General features: G+C 34.5%; 1 protein-coding gene across 15 annotated transcripts in view; it reads right to left on the bottom strand.

The window, feature by feature from the left end:
* cac (calcium voltage-gated channel subunit cacophony) overlaps positions 1 to 14,980 on the bottom strand; it is a 1,271,727-nt gene that overhangs the window by 196,389 nt on the left and 1,060,358 nt on the right. For all 15 annotated transcript variants that reach the window (XM_081764099.1, XM_081764105.1, XM_081764112.1 and 12 more), the window contains 2 exons: positions 3,962 to 4,105; positions 1,440 to 1,641 (listed from right to left, as the gene is read on the bottom strand). In XM_081764099.1, the coding sequence (XP_081620225.1) occupies positions 1,440 to 1,641; positions 3,962 to 4,105 (346 nt within the window). The remainder of the gene's footprint in view (positions 1 to 1,439; positions 1,642 to 3,961; positions 4,106 to 14,980) is intronic.

Here is a 14,980-nt window from a genome sequence, read left to right as displayed (position 1 = left end):
AAGTATCCAATAAGGCAGATCTTACACATATAGAAAATTATTCGTCTCGGGCACAGTAAAGAGAAATATAATATATCTAATTCTACACAGAAAAGTTAACAGTAACATGATTTAACAATTTTTTTTTTAAATAATTGATTTCTACTTTGTAGGCTTCCCTGAAATTACACGATTCAATTCTAGGTGGGTACGCAAATGGTCTGGATCCCACATTAAGCTATAGGACCAAATTTCATATAGCCTTGATATTGGACGGGTTTGTCTCTGAGAGACTGTCCTTGAGCTTAACCTACAGATAATTATCCGCTGACTTTAGATTTGTTGAATTTGGGAGCCACAAATCTTTAAAGATAAGACGATTTTAATTTTTTTTTCACGATTAATATACCAATTACATTCCATTTTTTTACTATCCTTAGAATTGTCTTCCGATCATGACCATCAGGAACATTCCTCTTCTAAACTGAACTGGACTGAATTAAACTAAAAGCCAGTACGAAAATTCTGTTGGGACTCCATCTCTGTACTTACTCCGGCAGAAAAGCAGGTTTTTTTCCCGCAAAAAGTACCCATTAATTTCGTAGAGGTTTGTAGAACATTTTGGTAGCATGACTAGTACTCTGAAGAACATTAGGCCTATGTGAACAATGTACTGTATGTGTGTTGTTATTGAAATTCAGTAATTGTGGAACTCTTGATGAGTTTTGAAAACAAACAATAGCAACTTACTTTCGCCCGTTTACAAAAAGAGAAAAAAAGCAAGAAACAAATCACAAGAAATATTGATTATCATTACGTTTATCTTATTTATAAAATTAAGATGTAAGAATCAGACATTTTTAAAGAAGCATCTTTATATGAATGTACTTAAGAGTTTTTAGTTACAAGACATAATAATAATAATAATAATAATAATAATAATAATAATAATAATAATAATAATAATAATAATAATAATAATAATAATAATAATAATAATAATAATAATTTTATTATCATTAATTGGAAATTACAGACTAATAGTCTATTTACAATTCCAGGTACAGTACATAAACAATAAAACAATCATACATACATACAGTATTTTCTATGTATTTTTTTTTTTAAAGAATGTATGCACGTGGTTAAGTGCTCGGAGAAGGCTGCAGAGCCTTAACTTCGCCACGTAAAAGAAGTCATCAATAAATAAATAAATAAATAATATTAAGTAGAGAAAAAATACATACAATAGCAGCAGACAAACATATTACATAAAACACAACTAAAATTGCAATCAAATTATAAAAAGAAAACAAAGCAAAAGGAATGCACAATAATAATAATACCCTGAAAAGTATGCAACTTTTTAACCATTACGCACTTGAGGTCCAGCGTACCGGTACCTTTATTTTTAAAACTAAAACGCTGCTTTATTCTAAACATATTTAATGATGTATTACCTGATTTTTATCGATTTCTCCATCTTGAAGTTCTGCTTCACCCTGTTCTTGAAAAGTGATGATGATCAAGGCCACGAAGATATTAACAAAGAAGAACGGAAATACAACAAAGTAAACGATGTAAAATATCGACATTTCAATACGAAAATTTTGTAATGGTCCTTTATCTTCATAGGTGGCAGCCATTGAATTCTGTAGAACTCTGTAAAAATAAAATAAAAATCATTAATATAAATATAAGCACAATGTAAGATATATATATATATATATATATACATATATATATATTAAATATACGTTATTAAAACAACATTTGGTAAAGGAAACTATTTAATAAAATAATCGTGTATTACAAACGTAGTAAATGTAATTACAGTAAAGTCCCAATTATACGCGAGTGCCGCAATTTTCTTTCTTTCTTTTTTCTTTTTCTTTCTTTTTTTTTCTTTTTTTGTGCTGCTGCAATAGCGCTCAATTATTTTTCATAAGTAGTCGCTGTGGACTGACACTTCGTATGCAAATAAGTAAGGTATGTTCTAAAATATAAAAGTAAATTGAAAGGTAAGGGGAATAAACAAGGATTGTCCATATGTGTGTTTTAACGGGTGCTTTGCAGTATCTTTTGATGATTCTTGGTACTATTTGACTGTATTTGCCATACATGCGTAGGTGTAGAAATGTCCATGTAAAAAGGAGCAAAAGATTTGACTAAACCTATTCATTTTGTAAGCGGTTTTCAATATTAAAACGTCGTTTTCTCGCAAATGCAGTTTTGTGACATTCCTTCTTTCTTCCCCTTACCCTTCAATTGTATTGTAGAGATCAATATTTTCAACAATAGTGCACGTTTTGAAGTGCAAGTCTATTCTGATAACCAGAAGCCAATTGTTGTAAGGTATGAAAAACAGGAATTGGGAAGAATGATTTGCGTGGTGGTAATTACATGCATTATTTACTGGGGAGTGAGAGACTGCGGGCGCCCACTGGAGGTTTAATTACGAACCAAAAAAAAAAAAAAAAAAATCCAAGCCAAAGACTGGGAAAATAGAATAGGCCTAACAGTGCAAAAGTCGAAAATTACTGACAAGTTGATTGTGCATCGTAATCCTATAGGTCTTCTCGGAATTTGTAGATGAGTGGTAGGCTCGTACTCTTTTGTTTTGGTCATGGCTTTTCCATTTTTTGATCACTAACCTTGACGACTCGAGCGGGACGAGTATATCGATCCACTCTGTTAAGTTCACTAATATATAAATATTTTTTCGTGTTTGCATCTCATTTTTAGTCTTTTTTGGGTTATCAGCAATTTTTGCTATCCGCGGTGCCCTTGCCACTCAATTCCGCGGATAATCGGACCTTTACTGTATATTGTTCCTATATTTATTTAAAAAGGTATATTGTTCCAAATTATATGTGTAGCTCGGAAGATCGTTACTGGTGTAAACGGTGCATGTAATCTTGCAATAGAACATCTCGAGAGAAAAGTGCAACTAATTAATTTTAACTAAAGAATGGTACGTTTATTTTCTTGATTTATTCTAGGCGTGAAACACAAGCCCAGTAGTTTCGGACCTCTCCAATTTTTTTTAAATTTGATTTAATAATTTATTTATATTTTTTTGTATCATTTGCTTCATTCATAGCCATAAGATACGAATTAACCTCTTGTGAAATTAGTTCCTTCTATGAATCTCATTAACACCATTCTTCAACATCTTAGTCATTATTTTCTCATAAGTAATTTGCTTGTGTGTGTGTGTGTGTGTGTGTGTGTGTGTGTGTGTGTGTTTGCGTGTGTATGTGTGTATGATAACTACGGAATCAAACTTCGGGAGTACGTATAAGTGAAAAAAAAAGTTCTTATCAAACATCCGACAATGAGCAGTTCAGATGTTATAGTTTTTCAAATCGTGGGAAACGAACTTTCGAACTTAATATTGACAAAATATATATCCATCGTAGATTCGTAACCCGCTCTGCCAAATAGCACATGTTTCAGAATCATGTAATGGTGTGATTCTGGCAGAAAAGATTTCTGGCAACTCTGTAGATTCGTAACCCGCTCTGCCAAATAGCACATGTTTCAGAATCATGTAATGGTGTGATTCTGGCAGAAAAGATTTCTGGCAACTCTGTAGATTCGTAACCCGCTCTGCCAAACAGCACATGTTTCAGAATCATGTAATGGTGTGATTCTGGAAGAAAAGATTTCTGGCAACTCTGAAAAAGTGAACGTGGACGTAAATGCGCATATATACAACCACTAATAACCAATAAACGATAATTCGTTTGCGTAATATGCATATGGCAAATTACGAGAAAATCGTGGAAAAATTTAAGATACAGTATACGTTTAAGATCGGTATAAATCCTTTCGCTAAATAATTCAGCAAATAGAAAAGTAAAGCAGCAAACTAAAAGAAAACTATAATAAAGTATAGAAAAGCATACATTACGCGTTGGCACCATATTGAAATGCATATGTGTAAAACTTTTGTATAATACAATGTCAAAATACATACTGTGGCCATCCTTCTCCAGTTTGCACAGCAAACAGTGTCAACATGGCTGCCATGACGTTGTCATAATGAAAGCTTTGCTGCTCCCATCTTCTCTTTTCTACTGTGGGTTGTCGGTTGTCTTCATGGAACACAAAGTACTGTCCCCTGCAAACAATACATTTTCAGTAATTACAATCATATCTACAGACACTCATACACATAATATTACTTTATAGGGGCGTTACCGTCAAGGTAATTAAGATGTAGTTACCAAGTACATAAATGAAACTTAGAGAATAAAAGATTTTAACGATTTTCTGAAAAGTTAATGAGATTTATATTTTATTTAATTGAATTTTAGGTAACAAAAAATTTTTCCGCAAGAAGATTAACACAATGTTTGTAATGGTAGTTATTGGATATATATATATCAGCAATATCGGTTGTAAAAGCATCCTCTACAGTAATCCTCTAGAGTAACTTAGATGATAGCGATGATGCAACCGGTGCCATGACAAAATATCAGTACACAAAACCTCAATCCACAATAAACACGTCCACAAGACAACGTCTGTTCGTATGAAGAAATTTTTCCACCGTTCGTCTACTTTTGTGTCAGATAGCACGGAGGGGATGAAACTGGCAGGGTGACTTTCCTTGAAAGAGTGACGGAATGTACTACCTTAAGCAGTGAGATCTTCAATGCCTGACATCTAAAATTAGGTTTGACCTTCTGCTCTTCCCCTCCCTCTTCTAAAGCTTGGAATGCAGTGCAGGACAGGGTAAATTTCTCAGAAATTCCACTAACATTTCTGTAAGTTGTTTGTATTTCTTATAACATCCACAAATAGAGAATGGTCAGGAATTACAAGAAACTGCTAAAATATTTGATTTTATGTAAAATGCCTGAAAATATGTAAAATTGAATAAAATATGTAAAAATATGTAAAATAAAACCTAGGTATAATGTTCTTGCTCACGTGATTTGTGAAGATTTGAACTTTTTTTTGGAACTACATGTAAGGGGGAAAATATGTAATTACATAAAATCCGGACTCTATTTATCACACTCCAATTTTTATAATTTTCGGAGATGATCGAGCAACCGCTTTCACCATTTTTGGACCACTTGAGATGGATTGACCCAATTATAAAACCTGTTATTTGAACTTCTTTTTTAATTAAATATTGATATCAATTGTTTATATATTTGTTCGATTCACAAAATAGATATTACATTTGAAAAACAGACTAATAACTGCCTAAAATGGTCAAAAGAAAATGATATGGTGCAAAAGAATTAGGACGTACAGGAAAGAAGAAAGCAGAATAATTGAAGTAGTCAGAAAAAAACAAGAGTGAAAAAAAGATCAAAGGGTGGTAATATATAGAGTGGGATGTACGGAGAGTACAAAATTTACGTAGGAGAAATCAAAAAAGAAGATGGAAGAAAACATAAAACAGCACGAAAATGACGTAAGATTGAAAAGGGACAACAATGCAATATATGAGCATCAGAAAGAGACAAACTACAGGAAAGAGTGGGAAGGAGCAAAGGTCATAGAAGTAGAGAACAGGATATTGATGAGAAAATGGAAAGAAGCCAGGGAAATTACGAAGACTGGAGGGAAGGTAATGAATTGGAATGCAGAATTCGCGATAACACAGAATGAGAGAAGATTCTACTTAAAGAAGAAAGGAAAAGAAAGAAGAAAGAAAGAGAACAAATTAATAAAGGAACATAACAAGGATAATTAGAGGACAAGAATGTATCTAGGAAAAAATGGAGAAGTGCGCAGCTGAAAAAGTGAAAGTGAAAAACACAAGTATTACTTTTTAATGAAGGGGGCAGAGCCTAATTAAAAGTTGATCTCCAGGAAGTACATAAGAAGTGACAAACTTTCAAGTAGCCAGAAGGAGTGGAAATCTGATGAAGACACAGTTATTGTGTTGAAACTGTCACGTGATTGTGTTTTTTAAATATATTCACATAGCTCTGCTCAGTGTATGTTTTATTTAGTTCACCAATATGAAAACAAGGCTTGACAGAATAGAAAATGTTATATAGTTGCAAAAATCGCTAAATATACTAAGTTGTTCATCATAATCTATTAACTGCATGCATAACTCAAATTGTATTAAGTTAAAGGACAAAGGACAGCCATACGAGTTATTGTGTAAGTGCCTACTACATGATATATCAGCATTACTAAAACTTTGTCGAATACATATTTGAACACAAAATGAGATGTGTTTTAGCCTATGGTACCGACAAATGTTTTAAGTCGGTTTCTTAATTTTAAAGTATTCCGAGTTAGACTGGCTGCACTGCTAAGAAAGAAAAAAAATACAGAAATCTCATTAAGTGAAAGACCCTCTGTTGAATTTTTAATATTTACTTTCACTAACAGTTTTCACAGTGAATTAGATGCAAATTAAATGAAAACCTTACGCGGCGAAAGAAAATTAGAAGCGAATGTCAGGAGCTAGACGAACAGACAGAACGTAAATCGAAGCGCCACAGTTCTCTAATTTTCAACATTAAATTGTGATTTGTGGAGGTATATTATAGAGTATACTAGGTATACAAAACTTGCAATAAAATACAAAATAAAAATAAGTAAATACCACTACAATTCTAACCATGTGTTCATGAATCTGACATTTTCGCGATAGTTTTGGTATTTCTAATGTATGTACAATACACTGTATACTGTATTTTAAAAAGAACATCCCACATCTGCGCAATGACACCTCTGCTCCTATGCAGCTTGTGTTTAGATTATTACATCGCCGCTCTTGGAAACATTTCATTAATAAACAGTTCCCCGCCCATCGTTTCGCGTCTAATCGCTTCTAAAATCTAATGAACTGTTCCAACTCGTTCGCTTCTGCATTCGTTCGCGTTCAAGTCAGTCAAAAGTTGTGACACTCTTAGTGGGACGTCTATTCACCACGTCCAGGTGAGGCAACATCGGATGGGTTTTTAATTGCACTGAGGCCAAAAATTGCAGAAAAAGCAACAATGACATGAGTTTTTAATTCTACTGAGGCCAAAAACCGCAGAAAAAGCAACAATGACATGAGTTTTTAATTGTACTGAGGCCACAAACTGCAGAAAAACAACAATAACATGAGTTTTTAATTGTGCTGAGGCCAAAACCTGCAGAAAAACAACAATAACACAAGTTTTTAATTGTACTGAGGCAAAAAACAGCAGAAAAAGCAACAATGACATGAGTTTTTAATTGTACTGAGGCCAAAAACTGCAGAAAAAGCAACAATGACATGAGTTTTTAATAGTACTGAGGCCAAAAACCGCAGAACAAGCAACAATGACATGAGTTTTTAATTGTGCTGAGGCCAAAAACTGCAGAGAAAGCAACAATGACGTGAGTTTTTAATTGCACTGAGGCCAAAAACCGCAGAAAAAGCAACAATGACATGAGTTTTTAATTGTACTGAGGCCAAAAACCGCAGAACAAGCAACAATGACATGAGTTTTTAATTGTGCTGAGGCCAAAACCGCAGAGAAAGCAACAATGACATGAGTTTTTAATTGTACTGTGGCCAAAAACCGCAGAAAAAGCAACAATGACATGAGTTTTTAATTGTACTGAGGCCAAAAACCGCAGAGAAAGCAACAATGACATGAGTTTTTAATTGTACTGAGGCCAAAAACCGCAGAAAAAGCAACAATGACATGAATTTTTAATTGTACTGAGGCCAAAAACCGCAGAGAAAGCAACAATGACATGAGTTTTCAATTGTACTGAGGCCAAAAACCGCAGAAAAAGCAACAATGACATGAGTTTTTAATTGTACTGAGGCCACAAACTGCAGAAAAACAACAATAACATGAGTTTTTAATTGTGCTGAGGCCAAAACCTGCAGAAAAACAACAATGACACGAGTTTTTAATTATACTGAGGCCAAGAACCGCAGAAAAAGCAACAATAACATGAGTTTTTAATTGTGCTGAGGCCAAAAATTGCAGAAAAAGCAACGATGGTATGAGTTTTTAGTTTTACTGACGCAAAAAATCGCAGAAAAAGCAGTGAAATGTGGAGCAACACCATCATGCTGAAACCACATTTGCCTACGTACTACGACTCTACCATAGAACATCTGCCAGGAGTTCAGGAAACACTTTGTTCAGAAATGTAACATAATATTGTCCGTTAACACGTGGAGGTAAAATATATGGACCTATCAGCTGGTATTCTACAATTTCAGCCCAAACGTTGGCCGAGAAACAATATTGGGAGCCTCTGGAATGCACAACGTGGGGATTTTCAGTTGTCCATAACTGTCTGTTTCTTGTGTTGAAGTATCCAGATTGTGTGAAGAGAGCTTCATTACCAAATAATAGGAAGCGTGTGAACTGCGGATCTTCAACTACTCTGTCAAAAAATCATCGACAGAATTGTTCGCGAAATTTTTTAGTTACAATTTCTGAACCTTCTGGAGGTGATAAGGTTTAATGTGCTCATCGTCAAGAACGCGCCACATAGTCATACGGCCAACATTCAGGGCATGTGCGATACCTAAGGATGCTGGTGGAAGGATTGTCTTCAACACGTTAAAACACTTGTTCCTCCAATATTAAGGTGCGAACTCTTCTGGGAACCCCACGCTCTTGGTTAGTAGTAGTACAAAAACAAAATTCAAGCTTTGCAAATATGGTGTGTGCAGGTTATCGCCTATTTGGAAAACACTCCTGAGACAGTCAGTCTCCTTGACTCTATTCTATTTTGCCTGGCTACTCCGTATATGAGCATATCAGTGTTTTCATTATTTATGTACGGATGTCCTATTCTAAACCTGTATTTGATTCTTCCTGCAAACTGACTCGTCTGTAAAACACCCACTGACATGAAGTGTCTGATTCTGAGGCGCTGCTAAAATTGAAGATTTGTCACAAGTGTGCCTTCGTTTGCACTACGTGCTTGGAGACAGCATAAAAGTTAGCATAAACTGCTAGGTGGCATTTGATGTAACTAAGGCGTGAAATGTGGACTAGAGGAGAGGCACTGACTTCGATAACGTCCGTTAAATGGACAAACCAATGCTACTTGTGTAGGTTTCATTCGAGTTTCTCTCCATTCTTCGTTCACATAGGCGGATGCAAAATGGGCTCGAAAACCTGAAAGCCTTCCAGATCGAGTCGATTCTCGTCATAGACACTCACACGCTTCTTCTTACTCTTCATATTTTTATGTCTATTATTATTATTATTATTATTATTATTATTATTATTATTATTATTATTATTATTATTATTATTATTATTATTATTATTATTATTCAGATTAAATATTTCTCAGTATCGCCTTCTAATTACTTGCAATTATAATAGTCGCAGGTCTACATAGGAAAACACTAGAAGAGCTACAATGTTTCTCGTTCTTGTCTGCCATTCTTCAAACGTGACATCACATCCACAAATGAGCGTACAAGGCATTCAGATCGCAAATACACATTTAAATATTTTTCTTGCTATTCAAACAATTTATTGCTCATTTGTTGTCTTTTGGTGGTGCTTTTATGAAGCCTATAATGTAATACTGAAATCAATCAGTACGATGTTTCGGAACTCATGATAAAGTGTAAAACCGTGATGTCGTCTTTATTCCTGATAGCAACACAGAATTATTGTCTTTCCATATTTTGTTCAGCAGTACCAAAGGACATTAAACATGCAACAACTTGGCACAGTGATGTTTTTTTTTTTTTTTAAACCATATAATGTTATTCACGGTCTGCAACACTGTCACCTCCATGTCACTGACGTTTCAGGTATTTGTTGCACTAATTGCATACACAGCATCCTGCTGTAATATTTCTCACTATTGTGCTCCGTTTTGAATTGTATTTACCATTTTCGAAAGTCAATAGTGCATCACAGTGGGCAACCTTGTATACTGTATCTCGAAAACGACGCAGTAGTGACGTAAATAGTCTTGAGAAAACTTAATCAGTTTGATCCAACTAATCTACCCACCAGCTTTTTTTTTAACGTTGTGAATGCAATATTAAATACCAGAGCTATCTTGAAAGTTTAATATGAATCTATAAAGTGGTAACAAAGAAAAATGTTCTTAAGTAAAAGGTACTATGCAACTTTTGTTTCCCCAGTGGTGCAGCGTACAGACGCGGTTCCTCGGAGTAGGCAGGTTACTTGAATAATTTATGAATTAAGTATTTAAAATATTTGTAGAACATTGTATCAAAACTTTCCTGTATCACAGAATCTTCGAAATGTTTAAATTGCAATTGACTAGTTTGATGCAATAAGGGCGTAAGTCTGAAACATGCAGTTGGAGAAAAACGATGTTGAAAATGTAAGTAGTGTTTTTTTCTTACATAAAACAATGTAATATGCAGCATTTTATTCCGACATTGAATTGAAATTTTACCAGGAAGCTAAACAAGCATGGCAAAAGCCACAAATGTGTTTGATGCGAAGAAGAGCGTAAACTCGCTTACGTCCTTATTACATCAAACTCCTCAATTAATGATACATGGAAAGGCCTGGACGAATGTGAGCTCATCAACTTTTGCACGTAGCTCATGAAGAACCTGCTAGTACCTCTGGAATAGCTAAGGATGAATCTACCGGCTCTGCCAAATATTTTCAGTGTGTATTACAAGTTTTAGCCCATGAATAAGCATAATATCCAACACATGTTCCGAAACATACACAGCACATGCGTATAAAGCTTTGGCCAACTCTTATAGAATCTGTCTACCTCAACAGGCACCTCTGTGCGTAAAGCATAGAGTGATCGCAGTTGTTTTCCCATGTGTTGGTGTCAGTGTTGCCACTTCTAGCATAATTGTGCTAGACATAGCTTCTTTTCGGACACACTAGCACCTAGCATCTTTATACTAGCATAATAATAAATTCTAGCATATTTTTGCTTTCACGATATTTTCTTTCTTTTTTAAAGTTTAACGTGGAACGGCTATGCTCCAAGGATAAGTAAAATGGGATGAAAAGATGAATGATAATGGTGGAAACGTGAGAACCCCGAGGAAAAACATGTGTGTTGTTTGTCCACCACAAAGACCTTTGGCGGGAGCTGGCATCCAGCCAGGAACCCAGGCGCTAGAGGTGAGTGATCTATAACTGTGTCCATAGTTCCTTTATGATATTTGTTTCTTTGTACTGAAGCAGAGATAGTTGAATGACTCAATGATAATTAATCTAAATATTTCTTAGAAGATTCAGAAATTAATTTCAATGAAGATTTTCATTGTTGGGTAAGGTAAAATCAGTGATTTCAAAAGATTTTCTCCTGAGAAAACTTTTAACATAGAGGCTGAAGGGAAGGGCGCCGATCCTGGTGGGCCTCGAACCCCCAACGCTTATGTGGGCTCCATGAATTTTTATGAATATGTATTTTTATTGTTCTACGTATTTTTTTATGCATATACAATATTTGGCATAATTTGAATTGAATTTGTCTAAAATCCTCATATATGCCTTCTTAGACCCTTGTTTGCTACCAAACACACATCTGAATGCCACCCCACCCCACCCCCGCCACAAAGTTACAGAGAAATCTGCACCCTTGGCTGAAAGTAGTGCTAAGAAGATATTGATTATCCAAGTTAAGCACGATCGGATATATGCCCCAGGTCTTATTATGTTAGTTGGTTGATTCAATTGGGAGATGGACCTCCCTTTTCAGCACAGAATCTATATAAGACATGGACCTACGGGTTAGGGTTGGATACAAGCTACACGAACTCTCACTAGAAAATGAACCAGGTCTCTAGCGCGCTGAAAGGGGCTTATTTCGTGGTTCTGTGGAGAAATTCCACCCCAGGCAACCCCTGAAATTATCACTGAGTGAAGTATTTTGGCTGTACATAGTAAACCAACTTAGTTTATTAAATGAATTCAACTCAATGATAACGTAATAATAATGATTATTATTCTTGTAATGTTTTATCATTATTAAGCCTAGCATATTTTGCTGATAAATAGCATAATTCAGTCACAACTAGTATAATATGCCGTGAATTAGTTGGCAACGCTGGTTGGTGTTTATAGTGTGTGTATCTTAACAATGTAGTTATTTTATAACGTTTTGCTTTTTGTAAGAAGAGACATCAAAATTTTATTAGGTATCTGTAAATAATTGCATTACTTGAAATTAGAAGTTTAAGTGTTTTTGTGCAGTTTATTATGTATATATATAGTATATATAAACGATATAACAGATATAATGAGTGTTTTTTTGCGTTAATCCATTTTCACGCCGTAGTGATGTAGAAAAACGGAACATTTTGGATAGTGAGCCATAAATTCCTTTATTAAACACAATTGTTCATAGAGTTAATGACAAAAATGCAAGAAAATTCAATAATTCGTGGTAAACACACAAATGGTTAACGGAGCTTTTCGTGTTTGAAGAGAGTAAAATCGTATATAAGGAGCACCATGATGCATGACAGAATTTCAGTTTTAGCAACAATGTCTATTGAATGTCGACTTCTGGATAAGTTGAAAAAACAAGAAATTTGGTATGAGAATATCATTAAACGTTATGCTAGTAGGAAGGATCGGCACATAGATCTGCTCTACAGATAAAGGTAAGCTGCTAAATTTATTTTTATTGTGTTCTAGATTATATACTTTATTATAATTTGCCTACCTTGAGCATTTTGGTACGAGCCGCCACTGGCAGCGTAACAAATTTTTTAAAGAACTCAACTTATAAAGAGAGTTCATCATTAAAAGAAAGTCATATCTCAAGAGAAAATTGAGTGGATGAATATCCTCTTGTGCTCCTTGAAACACAATCCACTTAAATATAAGTGCAAATGAAGAAACGGAAATATTGCAAAATTAAATCGGTAAGTAATTGAAAATTACACACAACAATGAGTTTTTTCTAGTGTTATAATTCTACTTTATATTTTCTTCTTAGTTCAAAGTGGTAACATTTTATGATACGATAAGTAAAACGAACTGAGGTGTCGTTATATATTATATGGTGTTTCCGCCCGGGATTGAATCGGGGACCTTAAGAACAAATTAAAGACCAGCATGGTGATCAACACGTATCTTCCAGTTAAAAGAGCTGAACCGGATTCACAGCGAGTTGAAGTCATTTCTGAATTTCAAAATGGAGTCCACAGGCAAGAGTATGACAACGGATGCACACAAGGATGTTCAGCCAAGGAAGACACTAGTATGGATCCCGAAAGTGAGATGGTTGAAAGATCACATATAAACCCTAGAAAATTAAGATCTTTAAAATGTAGTAATACTAAATTTTTAAATGTACCTGTGAAGTTTAGTGATGTCAAATCGTTAACAAAATTTAATGGTCGTGTAGGTGATATTCCGGCTACTACTTTTATAGAAAAAAAAGTTGAGGGAGAATGTGAGTTGATAGGCATAGGTAAATCTAATTTCCTTAAGATTTTATCTCATGGTGTTATAGCCACCATGTTCAGTTTGGTTTAAAGCAATTAAAAATTGCTTACATAATTATGAAGGTTTTAAGAGCATTTTGTTAGCTAATGTTGAAAACGATTTTATATTAGCTATTAGAGACGCACAAGTCAAGAATAAGAGATATGACTCACGAGTAGACAAGAGTATCATGGACTTTGTTATTACCACCTACAACGATTTAACGTTACTAAATCCTTATCAACCAGATTCGATAATTATTGCGTCTATTAGAATTTTATTACCATATAAATTGCAACCATTATTACCACATAAATCAATAAAATATTAAATAATACTTTTGATAAAGTGGATACTTACAAATATTTAGGATCAATATTAACAGAGGAAAATCATATTCACGAAGAAATTAAATGTCCACTAAAAGCAGGGAATTCGTGTTACTATTCGGTTCAAAATCTCTTGTCGTCGCGAATTCTGTCGAGGAATTTGAAGCTTAAAATATATAAAACGATAATCATGCCTGTTGTTCTGTATGGTTGCGAAACATGGTCACTTACTCTGAGGGAAGAACATAGACTGAAAGTATTTGAGAACAAGATCCTGAGACGAATATTCGGACCCAAGAGGAACGGGAATGGGGAATGGCGGAAACTTCATAACGAGGAACTACATAATTTATATGGTTTACCCAACATTGTTACGGTCGTCAAGTCTAGGAGACTTAGGTGGGCAGGTCATGTAGCTAGAATGGAAGAAAGTAGAAACGCTTTCAAAGTCTTGACTGGAAGACCCATCGGAAAACAACCATTAGGAAGACCTAGGCGCAGATGGGAGTACTATATTAAGATGGATCTCGCAGAGATAGGAATACAAAGTAGAAACTTCATCCAATTAGCTAAGGATAGAAGTCGTGGAGAGCTTTTGTGAACGCGGCATTGAACCTCTGGGTTCCATAGACCATAGAGTAAGTTAGTTATTTATAAATTGCAGCAGGTTCTAATGTCATCACAATGCATGAATTTTAGTCATTTATTATTGATAGTACAAAATTTTGAAAATCAGATGGCTATGCAATATAACAGGAATAAGAATATACACATTAATGTTAGCAGTTCAGTACCTATACGTAACATTAGTGTAAGACAAGGTAATGGTAATGAAAAAGAGAATTATAGATTTACTGGTAATGCAACCAAATCTAATTCCAAGTTAACACAGCTTTTAGAAACAATAGAGACAATCCGCCTAAGCTATGAATTCTCCTTGCAATTGTACACAAGAGTGTGCAGTTCAATGTGATTTAATTCATGCGTCTCACAGGAATATTTTAAATTAACGTCTGCTGGCGGAGAACGAGTTAAAACTATGTTAACACTTGAAGCTCAAAGTCATGACATTATGAACGTAGAAACTAGTGATAATACTGTGAATTCTCATATTGATTATTCCGATATTAAGACATATTGATAAGGAAACTATCCCTAAAGTTTTAAGTTATGTAGAAACTTATCAGCATATTCACATACGTATCTGCTTTTGGTTATCAGAGAATAACATAAGAGATAATTATGTAACTGGCAACGATTTTGTTTTCTTAAAAATTT

The sequence above is a fragment of the Thermobia domestica genome, chromosome 7, assembly GCF_964235325.1.
Source record: "Thermobia domestica chromosome 7, izTheDome1.hap1.1, whole genome shotgun sequence".
Taxonomy (NCBI): domain Eukaryota; kingdom Metazoa; phylum Arthropoda; class Insecta; order Zygentoma; family Lepismatidae; genus Thermobia; species Thermobia domestica.
The sequence above is the reverse complement of the archived record's forward strand: the minus strand, read 5'-3'. Positions and strand labels throughout refer to the sequence as shown.